General features: G+C 37.3%; 3 protein-coding genes across 3 annotated transcripts; 2 read left to right on the top strand and 1 right to left on the bottom strand.

The window, feature by feature from the left end:
- The first annotated feature begins 3,000 nt into the window (after positions 1-3,000).
- LOC121768871 (protein NODULATION SIGNALING PATHWAY 2-like) lies at positions 3,001-4,383 on the top strand. The gene has a single exon (XM_042165504.1). The coding sequence runs from the start codon at positions 3,001-3,003 to the stop codon at positions 4,381-4,383; it is 1,383 nt and encodes a 460-aa protein (XP_042021438.1).
- Positions 4,384-4,717: 334 nt separating this feature from the next.
- Positions 4,718-8,042, bottom strand: LOC121768793 (protein trichome birefringence-like 35). The gene is given in 5 exon segments (XM_042165386.1): positions 4,718-5,101; positions 5,246-5,337; positions 5,339-5,411; positions 7,646-7,796; positions 7,853-8,042. Coding segments are annotated over 5 exon segments (849 nt in total). The 3' UTR covers positions 4,718-4,758.
- A 15,144-nt stretch (positions 8,043-23,186) lies between these two features.
- LOC121798040 (40S ribosomal protein S4-1-like) lies at positions 23,187-25,171 on the top strand. The gene is made up of 5 exons (XM_042196865.1): positions 23,187-23,268; positions 23,833-23,910; positions 23,990-24,170; positions 24,243-24,340; positions 24,549-25,171. Exons 1-5 carry the CDS (start codon positions 23,266-23,268, stop codon positions 24,981-24,983), a joined length of 795 nt encoding a protein of 264 aa, XP_042052799.1. The 5' UTR covers positions 23,187-23,265; the 3' UTR covers positions 24,984-25,171.
- Positions 25,172-27,766: the final 2,595 nt, after the last annotated feature.

Raw genomic sequence — 27,766 nt, 5'->3', positions numbered from 1 at the left:
GATTTAATCAAAACTATTACTATTTACGACACTAGTTTCTACAACTTACTCATGGTAAAAGGTAGTATATGTTTGTGTTTGATCTTACCCTGAAGAATTGGGCAAAATGATTCTATTCACAAAGATTCATTGATTTTATTAGTATTTGTTGTTCTATACTGAACTATTTCTGTTGCTTGTCAATTTCGTCTCAAGATTTCTTTTGTATTAAAAAATGTTCAAAAAGGTAAATAAGAATGCAGGGTATTCGAGGATCAAAGTTATTAAGGAATTATGTATGAGCATCAAAGTCATAAAACGGTTAAAAGACTTGAGAGGGGAATCAATAATTGCCAGAAAATCCCAATTTAGGCATCTAATTTCTTGGCAAATTGAACGTACATAAGCATAATTAATTTTTATAAAATAAATTAATTACCTTCATTTTCATTTATATTCTGTCATATAGAGAGTCGGCAAATATATTCCAGGAAAGATTTCAACGGATATGGTGGGGTTTATTCAGATATATTATATTCGAAAACATTGAAGATTAGATGATTGACCTTCTTTGCGTCGATTTTTCTCTTTCATTCTTTTTCAGTGTAAAACAAACATTATAAAATATTTTATTATTTATTGTTACAGTAGATATCGATCGATATCATTGTTTTTTTTTCTCTGAAATTACGAGCCTGCTTCCCCCTCACTAATATAATTGTAAAAGTGGTTATCCCTCCAATCCAACAAAAATAAGCTCTTCAATTTTTTTTCTTCATCCAAAATTTCTTTGAAATAATATACTTTTTTCAAGATTAAATTATGTATAACTAATTAAGCCTTATTTATCATGTGTTGCTGTTTTTGAGGCGGCATTTTGTAGTTGTCACAAAAAGAGAATTAATTTTAATGATCACTTTCAATCTCAATTTCATGGACATTAATTTAAACATGTCTTCAATCATAAGCCTTAATGTTTAATATATATTCTATTTCATGAAAACTACGACTTCATCTTATTCTTCGACTGACACGCGTAATACTATAGAAATATTGAGCCCAACACGTATGTGTGTGTGAGTGTTTTGTCTTATTAATGAAGGTTTTTAATTTTCGTTGAAAATTAATGCAATTCCATTGAAAAGCCAGTTTTTGGAATGTTGGGTTTGTTTTATTATTGTATTTTTATTGAACGAAATCAACAGTATATACAATTATACATTTATACATGTCCTATAAGTGCTATTTATCAATTGATATAAATATAATGAAACTCACTTTATCCTTTTATAAGTATTTTATATAGAATGTCTCGTTCAAATTTCGAAAATAACAGGCTTCCAATTGTGCAATTAAATATATTCTTTAATCAATTCTTACTTAATACTTGTTCCAAAATGAATGAGATACTTTGGTTATGAGAAAAGGGGTATTATTTTTTTGGGGATTAAACACAAGAAGAAGATCAGCATCACTTACAAATATAAATGAAGATCGAAAAATTGTAGATAATGGAGGATGAATTAATGAATCAAGATTTGCATATTCATTTATCCAACAAAGTAAACTAAAACCAACGACAAATTAAAGGCTGTATTTCATATCTCATCTTATAGAGTAACATTTGGCATAGTAGCTTAAGAATGGGACAACGGATGGCTGAATTATGTGAAAATTAATTATTAAACCCCCTTTTTATCCATTAGCAATCAAATTCAGAATTTGCTTGATAAAATAGATGGAGTACTACATTATATATTAATGTAAAATTAATAAATATTAAAACTATATCAGAATTCTTAAATACTCAAGTTCCGATTAGATCCAATTTAGCAGTTACTACTATAATGAGGAAAAGGAATTAATATCTGTCGTTTCTTGTCAATTAGAATAGATTGCGAAAGTCTGATTTAGATGTACTGATTAGTTTCACTATGGCTCAAGTTTGATCAATTTTTTTATATATAGTTTCATGCAAGAATTAATATATACATGTAAATCACAACCTTGTAAAAGATGCGACAGCTCATCACCAAAATCATCGTTTTAATTTTAAATTCCGAGAGATTAGCATATTAATTGAAGGGCTATTGATAAGAACGAATAAAATTGTAGTTTATCTACATTATTTTACTCAGATTAAATTTCAAAGTAATCACTAAAAGAACCATATCACATCTTTTAATTATTCAATACTCCTATATTAATTATTGGCCTAAAAAATATGTTTCAGTATATTACTATATTACTCCCTCCGTCCCATTGAAGATGACTCACTTTCATTTTTAGTTTGTCCCAATCAAGATGACTCAATACTAAAATTAGAAACACCTTTTATCTCTACTTTATTCTCTTTCTCTTACTTTACTCTATTCATTTAACACGCAAAATAAAGCCGCATAAAATCCCGTGCCACCCAAGAAAAGAGTCATCTTCCTTGAAACAGAGATGGTCTGGTCCTCTGGTCAGTCCATTCAAAATTCATCGTTACATAATTCCCTGTTAGTTATAAAATTTCCGAAACTATTTGTAAGCAACATAAAACCAGAATAAATTGCTCTAATCCTGTCTTATCTGATTGACTACTAATTGCAACAGATATAATAATGGTAGGCATTTCTGATCATTTTCATGTCTACATGTGATTTAACTGTATTATGAACCGCTAATCTAGCCAATGGTAAAAAGTTGATAGTGTAATGGAAGGGAATAAACTTGAAAGTAATAAAGTAATAAAAAAGAAAAAAACTAAATATAGAAAGTAAACATCCAAGAATAATTCAAGAAAGAAAGAAGACTTCACCGGGAACTTTACCTTAATAAATTCCTTTGTAACATATGACCAACGGAGTAGTCTCTCCTCAAAATTTATTTTTTTTGTGTCACCATCTTTCTCCTACTTGATACCTACACATATATTTCTATATATATATATGTGCATAAATAAATGATTGATCATGCCTACCACCACACCTCAAATATCTCCTTCTCTCTTTGTAAAGAGCCACCAAGATTCAAGAAATGATGATGCCAAGCTACAACCTGACATGCTCACCATTTGATACAAAAGTGTTGTATGATGATCAAGAAATGGATCTTTTTGTGGTTGATGGTTGGGATTTTTCATGTTCATTCATCACCTCACCTGAAGACTCCTCTGTGATGTCTTCAGACTCATGCATCCGCGAAGCTGTGGTTGAAAACGAGTACTATTATGAAACGAAAGAAACGTGCAACGAATTGCAAGCATGTTTGGAGATGGAAGGATTGGAGACAATTTCAAGAGGTGAAATTGAGAGCATATGTGAATGGATAAATGAAGAAGATGACACATCTTTGATCCATCTGTTGAGGGCGTATGGGGAGGCCGTGGAGAATGGGGAGGAGGAGCTAGGCGAGGTGGTTGTGGGGGCAATCAACGACAAGAGCAGCCCTGTTGGGAACACAATGGAACGCGTTGCATACAACTTGTTCGGGTTGAGTGAAGGCCATGGGGGGTACATGAGGGATGAGGCAGCCAAGAACCTGATAGCCGCATTCAGAGTGATGTATCAGAGCCTCCCGGATGGAAGGGTGGCACATTTCACTGCAAACACGGCTATTCTTGACTCCATCCCTGATGATGCAGGGGTGGTTAGGGTTGTGGACTTTGATGTTGGAGAGGGGATTCAATGGCCTCCGTTGATGGAGGCGTTGGGCCGGAAAGGGAAGGCCCTGAGGCTTACCTCACTAAGGACTAAAGAGGAATGCACTTATTCCTTTTGGAAATTTGAGGACACCAAGAAAATGCTTCTATCACAAGCCAAACAATGTGGGGTTAAGCTCCAAGTTGAAGAAAAGTCCATTGAAGAAATTGGTATTGAGATGATGAGAATGCAAGGAAGGGAATGGGTGGTTTTCAACTGCATGGTAGGGCTTCCACACATGGGGAGGAGACGGCCTAGAGCGAGCGTCGAAGGATTTCTAAACGAAGCCAAGGGTATGGTGGAAGGCTATGGGGGCATTGTGGTACTTGGAGATGGAGAGGCTATGGAGAATTGTGATGGTTATGCCTCATATTTTGATTTTCTACAAAGACATTACCAAGCCGTGTTTGAGTCGCTTGAGAGGAATCTCCCGGTTTATATTTCGGAGGCAAGGGCTGCCATGGAGAGTCTGTTTTTGGGGCCTTTGATGTGTCTGGTTGCGTGGCTCCGGGACTGGGAGGAGACGAGGAAAAGTTGCAATTTTCAGAAGGAAACTCGATTGGAAGGAAGGAAGCTTAGGTTGGAGAGCTTAACTGAAGCTGAGGAGATGGTCCGAGGGGAAAATCCGTATAGTGTTAAGATCGAAGGTGTGAGGGATCACGAGATGGTTTTGCGATGGAAGGAGACAACACTAGTTCAAGTTTCTACGTGGATGTGAACGACACCATTGGTATATACCTGTTAGCGATTGTTCGGTAGGGTAGATAACTCCTCTAGGGATGGAATCCTATGAACAAAAATTGTTCATAGAATTCCATCCCTAAATGTGTTAGTCGTTCTGGTGGTATTTGTATGACAGCCTGGTTATGCATTTAGTATTCTACTATAGTCATGTAAAAACCCAATTCGTATTGATCTAATTCTAGCCCATTTCCTTTCCAAAACTGCACATGGTGAAACTTAACTACAAAAATTGGAAACAATTGACAAATCCTCCAAAACTCTCATGTTTGTACATTTGACAACTGCTAAGACAAGGAAACTTGCTTTGAATATAATCAAAAAAAAATTTCAATAGTGGCCTTACATTTGATTATGAATTCATAATGTAAGAATAAAGAATTTGATTCCAAACATCAGGTACTCCAGGTAAACACCAATGTAGACAATCTGAATAGGTTTTAGGATCAGCTAAATGTGTTTGGCTTAGAGATCCATAAAATTGCTTATAAATAGATGGGTGAGCATCTTTTGTATAATCTGATAAATGTGTTATATTGAGGTATTGCACCCTCACTCCTCTCTTCTCCAATTTTTCTATGGTTGATTCAACTATGTGCATCATCCTGCGATCTGCCATTACTCCCCAATATCCTTCATTCAGAATTGGCTGAGTCTCGTTGTAGCAATGTTGTAGTACATCCCATCTTTCACCACTGCAATATTAGTATAGTAAATTAGTAGTAAGAAAAGTCTTTTTCATAAATTTATCCAATGTTTGAGGTTGGGTCATATCATTTTTTATGTTTTAGTAAGGACATAAGTAGTGGTAGTAGTAGAATGTAATTAAGATGACTTACAATGTATGAGTAGGAGAAAGGCTCATGAAGAATAACTTTGTTTTAGTTCGATTAGTGTTGACCTCTAACCAATCTGACCATGTGTTTAGTTAGAGCCATTTCATACAACCGCAGGTGACTCTGGACTTTCTTGTAAATTGCATCGGAGCTCTCAAACGATCCCCACCTGAGTTTATATTGAAATTAAGTAAAATATAATACTCCTATACTATATACTACTCCATCTATCCATGATTTAAAATCCCACTTTGACGAGGAAAAGTTGGTTGAAAAAATTAGTGAAATGTATGTCCCACTTTTATATATTGATTTTATAATAGAATGTGAGTATAATGAGTAGGTGGAAAGTAGGGTCCACCTACCAAAAACAAAAAAAACATATATGGACATTATTTTGTGGATGGACCGAAATTGTAAATGTGGACATTATCTTGTGAACAGAGAGAATGACTGAAAGATGTTTGTTGACAATTTTTGTCATTTACTCGCATACGTAGACAAACAACAAGAGTTTGCAATAATGAGGATTGTGTGATTTTGATAAAATGTTAGGTAGATAAGTAGTTAGTTGGTGGAAAAAAATGTTCCATGAAAACAAAAAGTGTTAAAAGAAAAGAAAGTAGCACAAAATTTTTTCCATGAAAACAAAAAGTGTTAAAAGAAAAGAAAGTAGCAAAATTTTAGTGAGCTCGTAATAAAATACTATTTCCCGGTATGTGTTCCATTTTTTATTTGGCATGAGTTTAAGAAATACAATACTCCGTTTATCTCATTAGAAATTAAACATTTCTTTTTTAACATATTTTGAAAGAAATACTAATAAATATTTAAAGTGGAGAACAAATAATGTTTGAGAGAGAATAATATAAGGGAGAACAAGTAAAGTAAGAAAGAGAATAATGATATAGATGGAGGAGAAAGTGAGTTGAAAAAAATTAGTAAAATATAGATCATACTTTTATATATTAGGTTTATAATAAATGTAAGTGAATATGAGCTAGTAAAATGTGGGATTTACTATCGAAAATGGAAAATTAGGACACATAATGGAGGAACAGATGGAGTATATATAATGAATGAGCTTTGAGTTAGTTAACCAATGTAAAAACCGTTAGTTGGATATAAATTCATGAATTTCTGTAGTTAAGCTACAGAAAAAAAAAAAGATGACTTACAAGATTTTTTTTATTTTTTTTTACTGTTGACTTACAAGATTGTCATGCTTGGCATGATCCACCACATATACGAATCAAATACAAGTATGTCTGGCTTGCTTTTCAATTGATGTTATCCTAACAACACGATCACCTACTTTGTGTGCAAATGGATGATCATAATTGGACTCGAGCAGTAGTGGAGATCAATAAAACTCGATTGTTGCGTTGTATTCCTTCAATCACACATGTGAATCAAGATAGCTCATGCACACACTCTCTATCATACCGATAAGTCCATGAAAGTCTAAAACATGAATTCGAAGTAGAGATGGTCTAACATGATATTTTTTATTATATCAAACATGGCCCAATCCGACAAGGATGGACCATATATATTTCCTTAATTTTGGTTGCAAACTTTTAGCAGTGGATTAGATAAAAACCAATGCTTATTTTGATGGGAAAGCACAAACACAAAAATTAGATGTGTGAATACTTTGAAAACAACTTTTAGTAAAAAATACTCTCTCTTTTGTAATTATCATTTTCAATCATAATAAAAATAAATTGTCATTATTTTTGAAGACCGCACCATAATTTTAAAGAAAATAACTTTTAATCATAAAAATAACAAATCTTAGTTTTAGCAATAATCATTTATAACAAAATAACATTAATTATAGGAATACTAGATTTTAATAAAGTAATTTTTGTATACAAGAATATAAGTAACTTTTTCTTAAAGTTTATGGTGAGAAGAGAGTTTACACAAATATTTACAAAGTGAGATTAAAGAGAACTTACTATAGCCTCAACGACAAACAAATTGTCTCTTCTAACAACTGATTGTAGCAAAGATTGATTGAGTGAAGACTCGATTAAGCAAAGCATCGAGATCCATTGATTCCTATTTAATGAATCTCCTACAAAGACAAGCCTTTTCCCGCATATTTTCTCCAAAAATGCCATACCATTGAACCTATCATTATCATCCCAAAACAATGAAATTGTGGTGAAATGTTAAAGAAACATATACAACTTACTTTTATCAATTGTCTTGGCAAAAAGATTAATAGTTACAGTGTCCTATTAAAAATGAAATATTTTTTAAAATGAAAATAGCATTATCTTTACTTTTTCCCCTCTCTTAGTTTACTGTCTCTTCATTAACTCACAAAATAATATTGCATAAATCTCATGCTAGAAACCAAATTATTGGGATGCTAGTAAAGATATTTCTGACCACGGAAGATTGCAACGATGAGGCAGCCATCTCCAATTCCGGTATCTCAAATCTTTTCTACCAAACTTCTCACAAGCATAGTCCCCCATCATGAAAGAGCATCGTCCATCGTTGTACGATGCATGCGCCTCCTCGTCATAAATCCATTTCCCTGAAATGAAATCGCAGCTCGACGCAGTTTCATTAATATCACCACCATTCTCGTACTTAATCTCCCCGCCGATGGTGGTGGTGGAGGACCGACTTTCGGGGATTCCTGCTCACGGAGAATGCTCCCGTTTTCGCCGGTTAGAAGAAGAGGGGCGGTGACGGCTAAAGATATGAGGAAGAGAGCGACGACAGAGTACTGGGATTTGTTTCGGATTTTCGATACTCCTACATCCATTTTGTTCACCATTTCTCACTAACTCCTCTTTCTTTCTACAATGCTACGTTAATTCAATAATTGGTGATATACTACCGACTTATAAAGAATATTGTAGATTAAAAAATTGTTTCTATTGTCCTACTTTTGGAACATGATCATGCTGAGAAAGTCAAACTTAGGTGAGAACAAATCAATAATCTTCCACTAATTGAAATATTGCCAACTACTACTATAGATTATATGATTTTGGTAATAATTCCAGCTGTAATGGATGGAACGTGCATAATGCAACAAACGGAGCCTAAGTGACTGATGAGCCTGGTTTAGCTGAGCCACCAGTGGTGCGTCGTAGCTCACACACCATCAGACCAACTTGGAAGTTACAGCAGTAACAAGTAGGTGGATGAAGTGGGCAACGTGGGAAGTGGATGCAAGAGTTGTTATGCTTTAGTTATTTTAGACTTTGTTATTTAATATTATTTGAGTAGCAGTTATAGAATAGAGGGTTAGTGGCTTAAGTTAGTTTCTTTGCTTTTAAGTATGTGTAATCGTCATTTTGAGAAAGGGGATCTATCAAATAAACTATCAATATAAAAGAGTCTCGGCAAGAGTTTTGCTGAAATTCGTCTCGTTCCTTGTTCTTGGTGTTTCAAACGATTATGTTCGACTAGTTCGTACCCAACATTTGGCATCAGAGACAGTTACGATTTTCAATTATCTGCGCTTCTGTTCAACCTCAAGCAATGGCAGCCACGAGGGCCAGATTCGAGGCGGTGGAATTGAACATGACCGAGATGCAGGATTCGATCAATGCCGTTCTTATGGAGCTTCAAGAACTGCGTGCAGCAAAAACAAAAAAGAAGAAGGAGAAGGATCGTGATCGGAATCCCTTTGGCAGACTACAGGAAGATGAGGATGAAGGATGGGGGGACGATGACTCTGATTCATCGGAATCGGAAAGCAGCAGTAACAAAGGAAAGAAATGGAAGAATCCAGTTCGTATGGACTTCACTAAGTTCTCTTGGACAGAGGATCCACGGGTGTGGCTCGATAGGGCACGACAATACTTTGGTGCACAAGAGATTCCCACCAACAAACGTGTGCAATGGGCATCATACCATCTCGACGGTGAGGCCAACCAATGGTGGAGGTGGTTCAGTACTCGACATACAAAAGTATCATGGGGTATGTTCGAGAGAGGGCTTTTGCAACGTTTTGGCACTACAGAGATGGAGGAGGCCGATGAAGCCATCATCCGGATTCGTCAAACTGGTGCTTTTCGTACCTACTTAGCGGAGTTTGAAAGATTGGTGAATTGTTTACCACATTGGGAGGATAAGGCTTTATTGGGGGCATTCTTGGCTGGAGTCAAAGATGAGTTGGCAAGGGAGATACGTTTCTTTCGACCTCATTCTTTGGAGCATGCAATAGAGTTGGCGAGGCACGCTGACGAACAATCTAGAAGTAGGCATTCAGGATACTCTTCGGTTCGGGTACCACCGAAAGTTGTTGTTGCTGAAAAAGTTTCCTTAGCTGCACCACTTCGATCATCATCAGCAACAAACCCTTCGCAACCACGACGGTTGTCTTGGGCCGAAATGCAAGCTCGGCGTGAGAAGAACTTGTGCTTCAATTGTGATGAGTAGTTTACACGTGGGCATGTGTGTAAAAGCACTCAAGCGTTGCTTATTGACTTATGTGGAGAAGAAGAAAATGAAACACCACCAAAGTATGATGAAGATGATGAGGAGATCGAAGCTTCTATATCTCTTAATGTCGTCCTTGGCGAAAGTGGAAACAAAGCCATGAGAATGATCGGCCACATAATCAAGGTGTGGTACAACTCCTCATAGATAGTGGAGCGAGTCTTAATTTCATCCACCCTCAAAGGGCGGAGGAGCTCCATTTACCAGTGACATACATCCCACCAGTTTTTGTGAAAGTAGCTAATGGAGAAAGAATGCCGTGCTTTCTACGTTTCGAGGGGGTTTCTGTGTCTATTCAAGGTATCTCCTTTACTACTACTCTATATGGCTTAGCTATTTGCAATATAGATGTGGTGCTAGGATTGCCTTGGTTGGAAAGCTTAGGACCTATTTTGATTGATCTGCGTTCTGGACTGATTCAACCTAGTGCTAGCCCATTTTCTTCACCAGTACTCCTAGTTTAAAAAAGGATGAGACTTGGAGGTTTTGTATTGACTACCGAAAGCTCAATGAAGTTACGGTCAAGGATCGATTTCCTATGCCGACTGTTGAAGACATGTTAGATGAACTTTTTGGTGCAAAATTTTTCACCAAATTGGACCTTCGAGCAGGGTATCATCAGATTAGAATGGCAGCGGTGGACGTCCCAAAGACCGCATTCAGAGTTCATAATGGCCATTACGAATTCCTTGTGATGCCATTTGGTTTGTGTAATGCACCATCTACGTTCCAATCTACAATGAATGACTTATTTCGCAGGTATCTTCGACAATTTGTGTTGGTTTTCTTCGATGATATATTAATCTATAGCTCCAGTTGGGAAGAGCATTTGAAGCATGTGCATACAGTTCTGAGTGTGCTGCGAAATCATCAGTTTTTATTAAAGCCCTCGAAGTGTGTGTTTGGCCAAGAAGAACTTGAGTATTTGGGTCATTTTATCTCTGCACAAGGAGTAAGAGTGGATGAGAGAAAAATTCAAGCAATGCAATCATGGCCGACTCCAAGAAATGTGACCGAGTTGCGCGGATTTTTGGGTTTAACAAGATATTATAGACGGTTCGTGCGTAACTATGGAGCGATTGCACGACCCCTCACTCAACTTCTCAAAAAGGGTAAGTTTTTTTGGTCTAGGGAGGCAGAGGATGCATTTGGTAACCTAAAACTACTTATGACGTCTACCCCTGTGCTAGCTTTACCTAACTTTGAAGAAGAGTTTGTGATCGAGACCGACGCCAGCGGTTATGGGATCGGAGCCGTACTTATGCAGCAAAATAGGCCTCTTGCTTATCTGAGTCGTGGTCTTAGCGATAAACAACGCAGCCGTTCCACTTATGAGAAGGAGATGCTCGCTATCTTGGAAGCAGTGCGACTATGGCGCCCTTATCTGCTTGGTCGCCGTTTCAACATTGTTACAGATCACCGCAGCCTTCGGTTTTTGCTTGAGCAGAAGGTCTCGACTCCTGAGCAGTAGCGGTGGATGGCAAAATTGATGAGATATGATTATAAGATAGTTTATCGTCCAGGAGCTGAGAATAGCGTCGCTGATGGATTGTCAGGGCGAGACAATACTGGTGAATTGCTTTCTATTTCGATTCCTAAGTCAGAGCTGTGGAATTCTATTAGAGCTACCACCAAACATGATATTGAGCTCTCACAACGTGTGGCCGAAGTTCAGCACAATGGTGTGAGTTTAGATCCACGTTTTGCAGTTAGTCGGGGCTGTCTACTACGGGATGGTAAGGTGGTCGTACTAGAGGATAAACAGCTACGCCAAGCTATACTCCGCGAGTTCCATGATTCCAATATTGCTGGTCACTCTAGAGTGTTACGCACTTATAGCCGACTCGCTAGAGTTTTTTATTGACAGGGAATGCGAGCAGCCGTCCTTGAATATGTCCGCAGGTGTGATATTTGTCAACGGAACAAATCAGACACTAGGATGCCGAGTGGTCTTCTTCAACCATTAGATGTTCCGGAAGCTTTGTGGGTTGATGTATCGATGGACTTCATCGAAGGACTACCAAAATCAGGAAGAAAGGATGTGATAATGGTCGTTGTGGACCGACTTTCTAAATATGCTCACTTTGTACCTCTTTCTCATCCATACTCGGTGTAATAATGGAGTGCTCATTTCAGTTGGAAGAAGAAGGCAGAGTTCGGTAAGCTCGGCTTTGAGCTGGAACTAGCCGAGAAGAAGAAGGCAGAAGAAGGAAGCTCGGCTTTGAGCTGGAACTAGCCGAGAAGGGAGTTCGGTCTTGAGCCGAGAAGGGAGTTCGGTCTTGAGCCGAGAAGGGAGTTCGGTCTTGAGTTCGGTCTTGAGCCGAGAAGGGAGTTCGGCCTTAAGCCGAGAAGGAAGAAGCAACCTAGCCGAACTAGCCGTTGGAGCAGCAGTTAGTTAGCTGAGATGTAGCGGTTATTCTTCTTGCTTTCTTGATTCTTGTTGTAGTTAGTTAGTAGCAGTTGCTACTTGATTGTAGAGCTTTAAATAGCTCAAAAACCGTGTATGTAGTTTAGAGTTTTATCAATAAAGAGTTTTCAAGTTTCTCTCCAAGATTATCATCTTCAATACTCAAAGTGTGAGTGTGTGTGTTTTCTGCATTGTGTGATCTCATACAACAGTGAGTGTGTGTGTGATCTTCTTGAGTGTGTGAAAGCCTTGTGTGTGCGAATCCCAACAAGTGGCGCCGTCTGTGGGAAGGGATATTGAAGCTGATTTGCAGAGGATCAAACGGTTTCAGAGATGGCAGCAAGGCTTGATGCAGAAAAGTTCACAGGCAAGAATGATTATAGCCTGTGGAAGATGAAGATGAAGGCGGTTTTGATTCAACAAGGCTTGGCCGCAGTTCTTGCAAAACCAGAGGAGAAAGGAAAGGCTCCAGTGCTTGATGATAAAGCTCAGGCAAAGATGGAGGAGATGCAGCTCAAGGCACATTCTGCAGTGATTCTGTGCCTTGGAGATAAGGTCTTGAGGGATGTTCAAGAGGCCAAGACTGCGGTGGAGATCTTGGACAAGTTGGATGAAGTTTACTTGGCCAAATCCTTGGCTAACCGGCTGTATCTCAAGAAGAGGCTGTATGCCTATAGTTTTTCTGGAGATAGGTCCATCATTGAGCAGCTAGAGGAGTTCAACAAGATCATTGATGACCTGGGATCTGTTGATGTCAAGATTTCAGATGAGGATAAGGCCATTCTCACATTGAATGCCTTGCCTAGCTCGTATGACCAGTTAAGTGATGCAATTATCTATGGAAGAGATAAACCTATCACCTATGCAGAAGTCTATTCAGCCTTGATGGCCAAAGAACTCCAGAAGACAGCCAACAGAGGCTCTGCAAGCTCCAATGTTCAAGCTGCAGAGGCCTTGAATGTGAAGAAGTTCAAGAAGCAGAACTTCAAGAAGAAGTTTGAGGGCCCTAAACCCTCAAGTTCTGATGCTCAGAAGGAAACCAGAGCTTGCTATTGGTGCAAGAAACCTGGACATTTGAAGAAAGATTGTCATGCATGGAAGAGAAAGATGGCCTCTGAGGGACACAACCAATCTGATTGTGTGGAGAGTGCTGATCCCCCGGCTCAACTTATGAATATTAGTGACAGTGGGGTCAGTCACAGGTGGATAATGGACTCGGGGTGCAGCTTCCATATGTGCCCCAATAGAAGCTGGTTTCATGATCTTCAAGAAGCATCGGGTACGGTTGTTCTTGGAAATAATCATACTTGTCAGATAAAAGGGATAGGGAAGGTGAAGCTAAGCCTACAAGATGGCTCTGTGAAGATCCTGACTGGGGTGAGGTATATTCCAGAAGTGAAGAGGAACCTCATCTCATTGGGAATGCTGGAGCAGAGGGGGTTCACTATATTAATGAGTCAAGAAAAATTGTTTGTGAAATCTGGAGATGCAGTGATGATGGAGGCTGACAGAGAGCATATTCTCTATTATTTGAAGGCTAAGGCCGTTGATGGAGAAAGCAATGCTGTGTCAGATGATTCCCTAATGCTATGGCACAAGAGGCTGGGCCATCCAGCAGAAGGAAGCTTGAAAGAACTCATCAAGAAGGGCCTGATCTCTGGAGATTTCAACAAGATGGACCCCTGTGAGCAGTGTATACTTGGAAAAGCAAAGAAGGCACCCTATCCTACAGGTATTCACTCCTCTACAGCCCCTTTAGACTACATACATAGTGATCTTTGGGGGCCTTCACCGGTGTGTTCAATTGGTGGAGGAAAGTATTATCTAGCTATCATTGATGACTATACAAGGAAGTTGTGGGTATATATTCTTAAGGAAAAATCTGAAACACTCACTAAGTTCAAGATATGGTGTAAGGAGGTGGAGCTAGAGAAAGGAAGGAGTGTTAAATGTTTAAGAACTGACAATGGCTTGGAATTCTTGTCTGCTGAATTTGATATATTTTGCAAAGAGAAGGGTATGAAGAGGCACCGTACTGTTCCTGGTAATCCCCAGCAAAATGGTGTTGTGGAGAGGATGAATAGGACTATCCTAGAGAGGGTGAGGTGCCTGCTTCTTGGTTCTGGTTTGAGCAGCAGGTTCTGGGGAGAGGTAGTGTATACAGCAGCCTATCTCATCAATAAATGTCCATCTACTGCCCTGAAATCTGAAACTCCTGATTACATGTGGTATGGAGCTCATAGTGACTACTCAAAATACAAGGTGTTTGGGTGTGCAGCCTATGCTCATGCTAGGCAAAGTAAGCTTGAAGCTAGGGCTCTGAAATGTATCTTGCTGGGATATCAGAGGGGTGTTAAGGGGTATAGGCTCTGGTGTATTGAGCCTGGTAGGCAGAAGGTGGTGGTGAGTAGGGATGTGGTGTTCTTGGAGGATCAGATGCCCTACTTGAAAGATAAGCTGGACTCCAGTGACTCCAGTGAAGTTGAGAGTGATTTCTTCAAGGTGGAGCCTATGGGAGTTGGCCTAGGAGCAGGTGGAGTCACTGACTCAGAAAGTGAACCTGATCCAGAGGGTGATGGTGCTCCAGCTCAAGGTAGAAGAAATGATGAGCCTACAGCAGATCCTACCAGAGAGTACCAGATTGCAAGAGATAGGGGAAGGAGAAATGCAAAGCCTCCTGAGAAATTTGCAGATATGGTCTATTATGCACTGTGTGCTGCTGAGAGTATTGATATTGCTGATCCTCTCACCTATAAAGAGGCCATGAGAAGCAAAGACAGAGAGAGATGGATAGAGGCCATGAATGAAGAAATAGAGTCTTTACTCAAGAACAAAACCTGGATTTTGGTGGACAAATCCAAGCTGAATACAGATGGAAAGGAGAGGAAGCTGATCAGTTGCAAGTGGTTGTTTAAAAAGAAGGTAGAGACCACTGATAAAGACAGAATCAGGTTCAAAGCAAGGCTGGTGGCAAGGGGATTTACACAGCAAGAAGGAGTTGACTTCAATGAGGTGTTTGCTCCGGTTGTTAAGCACACTTCTATTAGGATTTTGTTGGCTGTGGTGAATCAGCTAGATTGGGAATTGCAGCACTTGATGTGAAGACTGCCTTCCTAAATGGAGACCTAGAGGAGACTATCTTCATGGATCAGCCAGAGGGCTATGTGAAGAGTGGTGAAGAAAGCAAGGTGTGCTTGCTACAAAAGAGTCTTTATGGTCTTAAGCAAAGTCCTAGACAGTGGAACAAGAAGTTTGATGCACAAATGAAGAAGATTGGCTTCATTAGATCAGAGTTTGATGATTGCATCTACATCAAGAGGAAGGGCAAAACACCTATTGCCTATCTATTGCTCTATGTGGATGATATGCTACTTGCAGGACCTTCTATGACAGAAATTCAGCAAGTCAAGGAGGATTTGAAGTCTAGCTTTGAAATGAAGGATCTAGGAGAGTCAAGGAAGATCCTAGGCATACACATTCAGAGAGACAGAGGCTGCAAGAAGCTGTGGATGCTTCAAACTGACTATATTGAGAAAGTTTTGCAGAGATACAAAATGGAAAATGCAAAAGCTGCATCAACTCCTCTGTCCCAGAGTTTTAAGCTTTCAAAGGAGCAGGCCCCTAAATCTAAGCAAGAGGCTGAGGAGATGGAGTCTATTCCTTATGCTAGTGTGGTTGGAAGTGTTATGTATACTATGATCTGTACCAGACCAGATCTGGCACATGCTATCTCAGTGACTAGCAGATACATGGCTGACCCGGGGAAGGAGCATTGGAATGCTCTTAAGTGGATATTGAGGTACATGAAGTCAACCAGTGGCTGGGGAATTGTCTTCAATGGCTGGGAAGGTGAATCTGAGGAGGTTGTGCAGGGCTATTGTGATGCAGACTATGCTGCAAACCTGGACAACAGAAAGTCCCAAACAGGTTATCTTTTCACCATGTTTGGAACTGTAATCAGCTGGAAATCAGGTTTGCAAAGTGTTGTTGCTCTCTCAACAACAGAATCAGAGTATATAGCTCTCACTGCAGCTGTACAGGAGAGCTTTTGGATTCAGGGAGTGATTTCTGACTTTGGTTTTGACCAAAAGACAATGGTGATTCATTGTGACAGCAGCTCAGCTATGTGCTTGGCTAAACATCCGGGTTTTCATGAAAGGAGCAAGCACATAGACATAAAGTTGCATTTTATTAGAGACGAGATTGAGAAGGGGAGAGTGAAGGTGATTAAGATTAACACCTTGCACAATCCGGCTGACATGCTAACAAAGTCTCTAGGTAGAGACAAGTTTGATCATTGCAAGAAGTTGATCAATGTTTGTGCAAGAACTGAGATGAGCCCTCAGGTGGAGAATTGTAATAATGGAGTGCTCATTTCAGTTGGAAGAAGAAGGCAGAGTTCGGTAAGCTCGGCTTTGAGCTGGAACTAGCCGAGAAGAAGAAGGCAGAAGAAGGAAGCTCGGCTTTGAGCTGGAACTAGCCGAGAAGGGAGTTCGGTCTTGAGCCGAGAAGGGAGTTCGGTCTTGAGCCGAGAAGGGAGTTCGGTCTTGAGTTCGGTCTTGAGCCGAGAAGGGAGTTCGGCCTTAAGCCGAGAAGGAAGAAGCAACCTAGCCGAACTAGCCGTTGGAGCAGCAGTTAGTTAGCTGAGATGTAGCGGTTATTCTTCTTGCTTTCTTGATTCTTGTTGTAGTTAGTTAGTAGCAGTTGCTACTTGATTGTAGAGCTTTAAATAGCTCAAAAACCGTGTATGTAGTTTAGAGTTTTATCAATAAAGAGTTTTCAAGTTTCTCTCCAAGATTATCATCTTCAATACTCAAAGTGTGAGTGTGTGTGTTTTCTGCATTGTGTGATCTCATACAACAGTGAGTGTGTGTGTGATCTTCTTGAGTGTGTGAAAGCCTTGTGTGTGCGAATCCCAACACTCGGCACGCACAGTAGCTGATGCTTTTGTTCGCAACATAATCAAGTTGCATGGAGTGCCTCAATCAATAGTTTCTGATCGTGATCGAGCTTTCTTGAGCATGTTTTGGCAGAAGCTTTTTCGTCAAATGGGAACTAAACTAAGGATGAGCAACGCGTACCACCCAGAAACTGATGGCCAATCGGAGGTCACTAACCGGAGCCTGGAGCAATACCTTCGTTGTTATGCTTCGAGCAAGCCGCTGCAGTGGGAGAAGTATTTGGCTTGGGCCGAATATTGGTATAATACAACATACCACCGCTCCATCAAAATGACTCCATTTGAAGCGGTGTATGGAAGAACTCCACCGGTTGTTGTTCCTTATGAGCTGGGCTCATCGATGGTCCAAGAAGTTGATGTTGCCTTACGAGCTCGTGATGAAATTCTTCGAGAGCTCAAGGTAAATCTAGAACTGGCACGTCAGCAGCAAAAGTCCCAAGCAGATAAGCATCGTCGTGAAGAGGAGTTTGAAGAGGGTAACATGGTATACCTTCGCCTGCGTCCTTATCGACAACAATCGGTCTACCGTCGTGTCTATCAGAAGCTGGAAAGTCATTACTTTGGGTCATACAAAGTTTTGCGTCGGATTGGTAAGGTAGCCTATGAGTTGCAGTTGCCAGAAAATTGTCGGGTCCACCCTATTTTTCATGTATCATTACTGCGACGGCGAGTGGGTAGTGCGGAGGTGGTGCCGATGTCCTTACCACCACTCTCGGAGCAAGGGGAACCTGATGTGGAGCCGGAGAGGGTGCTCGCTCAACGATCTATCTTGATCCGTGGGGTACCTCAACGTCAAGTTTTAATCAAGTGGAAGTATCTGCTACAGGACGACTCCACGTGGGAGATAGCTGATGAGATCAAGAAACGATTTCCAAACTTCAAGCTTGAGGACAAGCTTAGTCTTTTAGAGGGGGAGAGTGATGAGCCTGGTTTAGCTGAGCCACCAGTGGTGCGTCGTAGCTCACGCACCATCAGACCAACTTCGAAGTTACAGCAGTAGCAAGTAGGTGGATGAAGTGGGCAACGTGGGAAGTGGATGCAAGAGTTGTTATGCTTTAGTTATTTTAGACTTTGTTATTTAATATTATTTGAGTAGCAGTTATAGAATAGAGGGTTAGTGGCTTAAGTTAGTTTCTTTGCTTATAAGTATGTGTAATCGTCATTTTGAGAAAGGGGATCTATCAAATAAACTATCAATATAAAAGAGTCTCGGCAAGAGTTTTGCTGAAATTCGTCTCGTTCCTTGTTCTTGGTGTTTCAAATGATTATGTTCGACTAGTTCGTACCCAACAGTGACATTTGAAGGTGTATTCATTTTACACTATGCACTTTTACATGTAATAAAACTGTATAATTATATATATATATATATATATATATAAGGAAAATGATCAATACAAAACTTGATCTCAATACAAAATCCAGACCAAATCCTGACCATGAGATTTGACAATCCAATGGTCAATAATTAAACAAAAACACGGAGGGTCATTGTAAAGCAGTTTTAGGTCATATTATAAACTTTGGATTTGAGGTCATGTTAAGATCATTTCATGTCATCCTTACTATAATGACGTAAAAATAAGCTTACAATGACCTAAAAATTACTTTTGTATGCTTGGTTCTGCATTTTTGTATTAAGAATGCTTTTGCATGGATCAAAACCCATATATATATATATATATAGGGGTGTGATAATCTACAATCCCTCTATAATACAAACTATACAAACTTTAATCCTACTCACTTAATACAATTAATCAACGGTTAATATAAGGGATTTTTCTAATGTCAACATTTCCTACAAATCTGTACACTCCGTTGACATCGAACAATCAGAATTTGTACACCCCCGTTGACATAATTTGTACACCTTGTTGACATAAGCCCCCGTTAACAGAATTTGTACACTCAGTTGACATCAGTCCCCCCGTTGACAGAATTTGTACACTCCGTTGACATCAGCCCCTGTTGACATCAACCCCCGTTGACAGAATTTATACACTCCGTTGACATCAGTTTGTATTATAGAGAGTTTGTATTTGATCACACCTATATATATATATATATGGGTGTGTTAAGGTCCTTCGCAGCTTTTCAGTCCAAGCTTCAATCAGATCGCAGCCCTTGGATCCTTGAATTGGATGGTTGTGATGATCTGCATTATTACACTAATGGTGCATTATTAGGCGGTGTGCATTATTCAACTGAAAATCTGCATTATTACACTATAATGGTGCATTATTAGTCGGTGTGCATTATTCAACTGAAAATCTGCATTATAAAATCGTGGGGCCGAGATTAAAAAGAACAATAGAATAAAAGATACAAAAAGGAAATGAATACATCCATATATATATATATATATATATATATAAAGAGAGTTGTGATCATATGATAACCCCTAAATCACGCAATAACCCTATAACCAAATCTGAACCACACATATTTTCTAATCTTGTGGTTGAGATTCGAACTTAGATTTACTTCATAAAAAAAACGCGGGGGTAAATATGTCATTTCCCTCATTTAATTTCTGAATTTCGCCAAATATCACGTAAAAGGATAAAATGATATATGTTAGGTTTATTGCATAGAATGATAGTTTTGTCGGATAGAATGATACTCTGAGTTGATAAAATGATACTTTTGACTGACTGATAAAATGATAAAATGATATATGTTAGGTTTATTGCATAGAATGATAGTTTTGCCGGATAGAATGATACTCTGAGTTGATAAAATGATACTTTTGACTGACTGATAAAATGATAAAATGATATATGATAGGTTTATTGCATAGAATGATAGTTTTGTCGGATAGAATGATACTCTGAGTTGATAAAATGATACTTTTGACTGACTGATAAAATGATATATGTTAGGTTTATTGCATAGAATGATAGTTTTGCCGGATAGAATGATACTCTGAGTTGATAAAATGATAATTTTGACTGACTGATAAAATGATAAAATGATATATGTTAGGTTTATTGCATAGAATGATAGTTTTACCGGATAGAATGATACTCTGAGTTGATAAAATGATACTTTTGACTAACTGATAAAATGATAAAATGATAAAATGATATATGTTAGGTTTATTGCATAGAATGATAGTTTTGCCGGATAGAATGATACTCTGAGTTGATAAAATGATACTTTTGACTTATAAAATGATAAAATGATAAAATGATATATGTTAGGTTTATTGCATAGAATGATAGTTTTGCCGGATAGAATGATACTCTGAGTTGATAAAATGATACTTTTGACTGACTGATAAAATAATAAAATGATATATGTTAGGTTTATTGCATAGAATGATAGTTTTGCCGGATAGAATGATACCCTGAGTTGATAAAATGATACTTTTGACTGACTGATAAAATGATAAAATGATATATGTTAGGTTTATTGCATAGAATGATAGTTTTGCCGGTTAGAATGATACTCTGAGTTGATAAAATGATACTTTTGACTGATAAAATGATATACGTTAGGTTTATTGCATAGAATGATAGTTTTGCCGGATAGAATGATACCCTGAGTTGATAAAATGATACTTTTGACTGATAAAATGATAAAATGATACTTAAATAAGATTTTACGTATTTAAATGAGCGAAATTTGTATATCATGGGAAATAAGATTTTACGTATAATTGAACCTTATACATACATGTAACTGAACCTCATACATCTGTGTATCATGGGAAATAAGATTTTACGTATTTAAATGAGCGAAATTTGAATACGTAAATTTTATCATGAGCGAAATTCAGAAATTAAATAAGCGAAATGACATATTTACCCTCTGCACCTTTTTAATGAAGGAAAGCTAAGTTTGAATCTAGACCACTTGATTTTATAAATGTGTGGTCCAGATTTAGTTATAGGGCTATTATGGAAATTGGGGTTATCATTATAATGCACCCTATATATACATATATATATATATAAACTATACAAACTTTAGGTGTTGACATTGTTGACATTCCCCCAGTGACAGAATTTGTATTAGGCGTTGACATTGACATATGAATCCCATTGCTAATTGTTGATTACTTACAAGGAGTGTGTAGGATTAAAGTTTTTAGTTTATATTATAGATAGGGGTTTGTATTTGATCATATATATATATATATATATATATATATAAAAGTGTGCTAATTAATTAATGTGCTACTCCCTCCGTCCGCGGATGTGAGTCTCATTTCTATCCGGCACGGATTTTAAGAAATGTTAAGAAAAGTGGGTAGAAAAAAATTAATGGAATATGAGTCTCACTTGTATATATTAGTTTTAAATGATATGTCAGTGGAATGAGTTGGTGGAATGTGAGGCCTTTTTACCATTTATGGTAATTATGAACCGGAGCTCCTATTAGCGGACAAACCAAAATGGAAAAACGGGACTCCTATTCGCGAACAGATGGAGTATTCACTAACTAATCAACATACTTATATTTAAAATATCAACAAAAAGACTTGAGTATGTCAATACAAATTTATCTTGACATTCATAAAATGGCAATTCAAATTTGTATCGACATATTTATGTGGTTGACATTTTTAATATAATATACTGATTTAATTAGTTAGTAGCATATAAAAAATAGTTAGTATTTAATCACTAGGAATACATATGGCCATGTTTGGTTGCCAGGATTCTGTCTGGGAAAGTAATCTGATTCCTTAAATTTTAAATTCCTGTGTTTGTTTCCGTTTTTAATCAAACTGGGAAAGTAATCAAAATCCTGAAACAAGGAAAGTTAGTACAACTTTCTAGGATTCTGAATCCTAACTTTTCTTAGGTATTCTTTTTTCCAGTTTTAGGATTCTTACATATTTAATGTAATATTGTACAGTTTATTACTCCCTCCGTCCCGTGTTACTTGCACTATTTTCCTTTCTGGACGTCCCAAGTTATTTGCACTCTTTCCATTTTTAGTAAAAATTATCACCTAAAGCCGCAATTGTTGACTTTGCTATACACTCATTCCTTAATCTCCGTGCCGAAAAGCAAACATGCGAGTAGCACGGGACGGAGGGAGTATTATTATTATTATTATTATTATTATTATTATCATTATTATTATTATTATTATTATTATTATTATTATCATCATCATCATTATTATTTATTACAATGTTTTAAAAATAATTTAAAAGTATAAACCATACTTAATTTCAGGATAATAAATAACTATAATTCAAATTATCATAATTATAACTATATTATTAATATTTATTTTTATTTTTATTTTTATTATCATAATAATAATAATAATAATAATGATAATAATAATTATAATTATATAATAATATGATAATTATTAATTTATAAAATAGTAATTAACAATAAAATTGTAGTGAAATTTTAAATTATAAAATTTATTCAATTAAAAATTAAGTAAATATAATGATAATAATAATAATAATCTTCTTTATTATTATATTATTATATATTATGATTTATAATCCATATTTAAACTATCCATCGTAATAATAAATAAAATAAAATAATTATTATCATTTGTAATTAATAATTTATTAAATAATATGTATTATTATTTTTTTATAAATAAAAAATGATAAGTATATTTTTAGTTTAGTGTTTAAATCAAATATATACTTTCAAATCTTGATATTTTCCAAACACGAGAAAGTAAAGTTATTAGAAATCATATTTTTGGGATTCATTTTCCCAGAAATCATTTTCCTTGCCAACTTTACTTTCCCGCCAACCAAACATGGCCATATATGTTGATGTAACTAAATTTTAAGACATACTTTTTGGTGTCATTAAAATCATTTTATTAACTGACAATTTTTAATTTGAAAAGAAGAAACTGAAATCATATTTGAGAAAATTCATTATTTACACATTTTCTTCTTTGTTCTTCTTCTTATTAATAACATAAAGAATTGCTACTATCAACGGAGTAACATATAAATGTGGATGAGCTGATGATATTCGGCCCGTTAATAAATGGGTTAAACTTAGTTGGGCCTATTAAATGAATCGAGTATCCTTTTTAACTAAACCCAACAAAAACATATGAAATCCCAACATTACCCTTTCCGTAAATCATATAATTCCGCCGTTAGGGTTTACGCTTCTTCAGTTGCGACAGAAGCGAGGAGGCGCCACCCGTTCTGCATCCACCACCTCCAACATGGTTTGTTGATTTCGATCCATTTTACTCTTCCGATACCATAGATTAGTGCTGTTTCTTCATGTCTATGATTGATAATTTTTAAGTATTTTCTTCACTGATTTGTTTCTGAATCCCGTTTCCTAAATGATCTCTTATGCACCTTTGTTTGGTGCCGCAAATCTAGGTTTTAATTTCTGCGTTTCTTTCCGTTTTCTGTTTCAATAGAAAGTGCAGTTTTTTCAATCAATTGTTCAACTTTTTAGTTTAAGAGATTTCATCCAGGCGAGGCTGATTTCTTTGGCGATTAGTTTTCATGAAAAAGTATCAGTATTGTTACCCTCTCGGTAGTTTAATTTGAATAAATTTGAGCTTGATGCATATGTAGCTGTATTTACTGAATGAATCTCTGCTTATCTTGTAAAGTAAAGTTCAATTACTGGGAAACTTTTGATGAACACATTTCTTGATTAGATCTGTAGAAGTATGATTGTAATTTAGCTATCTGTTTTACTGAAATCTGTATTTAAGGAATTGATCCAAAGAGGTATTTTGGAAATATTTAACATTTATTATGCTGCTAAACAGGCTAGAGGATTGAAGAAACACTTGAAGAGGCTCAATGCCCCAAAGCACTGGATGTTGGATAAACTGGGTGGTGCCTTTGTAAGTATATCCTTACATTTCATGAATGTGTTTTGTATATAGTTTTAGTTTTGACATTTGGGTGAAAATGTGTAAACAGGCCCCCAAACCATCATCTGGTCCCCACAAATCGAGGGAGTGCTTGCCCTTGATTCTCATCCTGCGAAACAGGTTGAAGTATGCTTTAACTTATCGTGAGGTTATTGCTATTCTGATGCAACGCCATATCCTTGTTGATGGGAAAGTAAGGACAGACAAGACCTACCCTGCTGGATTCATGGGTATGCAATGCTCTTAATTCTTTGCGTGTTGGTTGTTGTTGTTTCCTGATATTGAAATTTTTTTACTTTTAGATGTTGTCTCTATTCCCAAGACCAATGAAAACTTCCGTCTACTTTATGACACCAAGGGACGGTTCAGGCTCCACTCTATCAGGGATGAGGAAGCAAAGGTCTGTTTTCAATTTATGTTGTGGGTTTGGCATTTGCCTATGTTAATTTCAAGTTGATATCTTATGTTCTCTTTTAATATTTATGGTGTCCAAGGTATATTTTCTTGTGCTTTCTTTAATATATGGAGCGATGGTTATGTATCTCTAAAAATAATCAAATACCATAGGATGTCATTGTTGTTTGAACAACTTTTTCGTGCAATTGCAGTTCAAGCTTTGCAAGGTGCGCAATATCCAGTTTGGCAAGAAAGGCATTCCTTACCTGAACACTTACGACGGCAGGACCATTCGTTACCCTGACCCTCTCATCAAGGCCAACGACACAATTAAACTCGACCTTGAGAGCAGCAAGATTACTGATTTCATCAAGTTTGATGTAGGCAATGTTGTTATGGTGACTGGCGGTAGGAATAGAGGGCGTGTTGGTATTCTCAAGAACCGTGAGAAGCATAAGGGAAGCTTTGAGACTGTCCATATCCAGGATGCAACTGGGCATGAGTTTGCCACTCGATTGGGCAATGTCTACACCATTGGAAAAGGTACCAAGCCGTGGGTATCTCTACCAAAGGGTAAGGGTATTAAGCTATCTATCATCGAGGAGGCCAAGAAGAGGATTAGCGCCCAAGCTGCTGCCACAGCTTAGAGAGATACTTACCTTCTTGATGATTTGAGTAGGTTTTAGTAACTCTTGTATTTTATTGTTCGGCGCTTTTTCTGAGATTTAGACATTCCTATCGAGTTGGCCTTGAAAAACATATCTTAAGTTTCTTAATTTGGATTTCTGAATTTCGGATCTATTTTATTTATGAAAAGTATCAAATTTTGGTTGCACCTTACTCTTTTTGAACCATGCCATTTAGATGCGTTACCGAGATATTATGTAGGGGTTGATAACACATGTTTATATGTTTTAAAATGTTAGATTTATGCTGTTTTGAATGCAAATCACGTGAATTACATGAGCTTTCTGTCTATTTCTTTCAGTTGGTTATGTAACTAAAAAAAGTATCTAATTAATGTTGTTTGCATATTTGCGATACCTCATGAAATTTACGAGCACGGGAAGTATATGGAGAAATGGTTTATTATCTCGAGGTATTTTTCATTGTTTTGGATGATTTTGCTCTTTTGAACAATTTTTTTTCATGTGGGTAAAGTACATCAAAATTATTTTTTTTGTGTCCTCTTGCACTTCATTTGATATTTATAACAAATTCGAAATCCGATTAGCCTATTGGATTGCCAAAATCTAGGTGTGAGCAAAAAAACTGAAAACCAAATATCCGAATCGAACCAAATTGAAAATTGAAATTCGCCTCGGTTTTTTTTTTCAGTTCAGTTCGGTTCGGTTCGGTTTTGAAAATAAAAAAAATTCGGTGTTTCGATTCGGTTCTGACGAAAAAAACCGAAAAATCGAATTATATTTAATATAAAATTACAGAAACCTTATAAAAATGATAGTTTTTCCGGATAGAATGATACTCTGAGTTGATAAAATGATACTTTTAACTTATAAATGTTAGGTTTACTGCATAAAATGATAGTTTTGCCGGATAGAATGATACTTTCAGCCGATAGAATGATAGGTATTTTTGGTGTATAAAATGACATTTTTGTTTAATAAAATGATACTTTTACCTGATAAAATGATAATATAAGCGGATAAAATGACAGTAACCTTATAAAAATGATACTCTGAGTTGATAAAATGATACGTTTACTGCTTTGTAGGTTTGTATATTATGTATTGTGCATATTATATTAGGTTTATTGCATAGAATGATAGTTTTGCCGGATAGAGTGATACTCTGAGTTGATAAAATGATACTTTTGACTGACTATTAAAATGGTAAAATGATAAAATAATATATGTTAGGTTTATTGCATAGAATGATAGTTTTGCCGGATAGAATGATACTCTGAGTTGATAAAATGATACTTTTGACTGACTGATAAAATGATAAAATGATAGGTTTATTGCATAGAATGATATTTTTGCCGGATAGAATGATACTCTGAGTTGATAAAATGATACTTTTGACTGACTGATAAAATGATAAAATGATACATGTTAGGTTTATTGCATAGAATGATAGTTTTACCGGATAGAATGATACTCTGAGTTGATAAAATGATACTTTTGACTGACTGATAAAATGATAAAATGAGCGAAATTCAGAAATTAAATGAGCGAAATTTGGATACGTAAATTTTATCATGAACGAAATGACATATTTACCCCCGCGCTTTTTTTATGAAGTAAATCTAAGTTTGTATCTAGACCACGTGATTTTAAAAATGTGTGGTCCAGATTTAATTATAGGGTTATTACGGAAATTAGGGTTATCATTATAATGCACCCCTATATATATATATATATATTATTTAATACACTAAGATCTCTAACCCTAAAAAATTCCGACTCCATTCTCATTCCCCACTCTCTCCCCCTCCATTCTCAATCTAAAGCTAAATCTCCCAAACTCTAAGAGCATCCACTATAGGCGAGGCGTGCCTATAGCCCCGGAGGAGGCGATGCCGAGGCCGCCTATAGTGGGAGGGACGTCCGCCTCGGGGCGGACGAAAAAATGGGGGCTAGGACTGGGCGATGACGGGGCGGCGGGGCGATAGGCGGGGCTATCTATAGTGGGGTGGCGGTCGGCGCGCCGGCCGCCCCCTTGAATTTTTTTTAATTTATTTTTTTTTCAAAAATTACCCCTATGAATACCATTCCTCCATCCATTTACCCCATTTTCACACACTCTCCCTTCATTCACTATCTACACCTTCACTCTCTAAAAATGCACGGTGAAGATGACGAATCCCCTGGCTCGAACGAATTGGGATATGGCGGCAATCCTTCCCAACCGTCGGGATATGGCGGCTATTCGTCTCAGCCGTCGGGATATGGCGGCTATCCTTCTCAGCCGTCGGGATATGGCGGCTATCCTTCTCAGCCGCCGCCGATTAGACGGTGGCGGAGTTTTTATTTGTATTATTTTTAATTCGTTCGTTGTATAATTTTACCTTTGCCAATACAACGAATATTCGGTCTCAATTACCTCGTTTTATAATTATTTCAATTCAGTTGATTTAAAAACGAAACGAAAAAATTAAAATGAAAATTGGTTATAAAATTTCGGGGCTATTGGAAGTGTTTGCCTATAGTGGGGTTGTGGACAAAAAAATGGGGCTATGGATAAAAAAATTGGGGCTATGGACAAACACGGAGGCGGGGCTATTGGGGAAGGCCGCCTATAGTGGATGCTCTAAGCCTCCAAACCGTCGCCGCCGGCCGTGCTCCAGCCATCTGTCCTCCACCCTCCAGCAGTGCAGCCCGTCGCCATCAGCCGTGCTCCAGCCATCCACGCCTCCAGAAGAGGGTAATAACTCAAACTCATATATTTTCATCACTAACTCTCAAAT

The sequence above is a fragment of the Salvia splendens genome, chromosome 1 (genome assembly GCF_004379255.2).
Source record: "Salvia splendens isolate huo1 chromosome 1, SspV2, whole genome shotgun sequence".
Classification (NCBI taxonomy): Eukaryota; Viridiplantae; Streptophyta; class Magnoliopsida; order Lamiales; family Lamiaceae; genus Salvia; species Salvia splendens.
The sequence above is the reverse complement of the archived record's forward strand: the minus strand, read 5'-3'. Positions and strand labels throughout refer to the sequence as shown.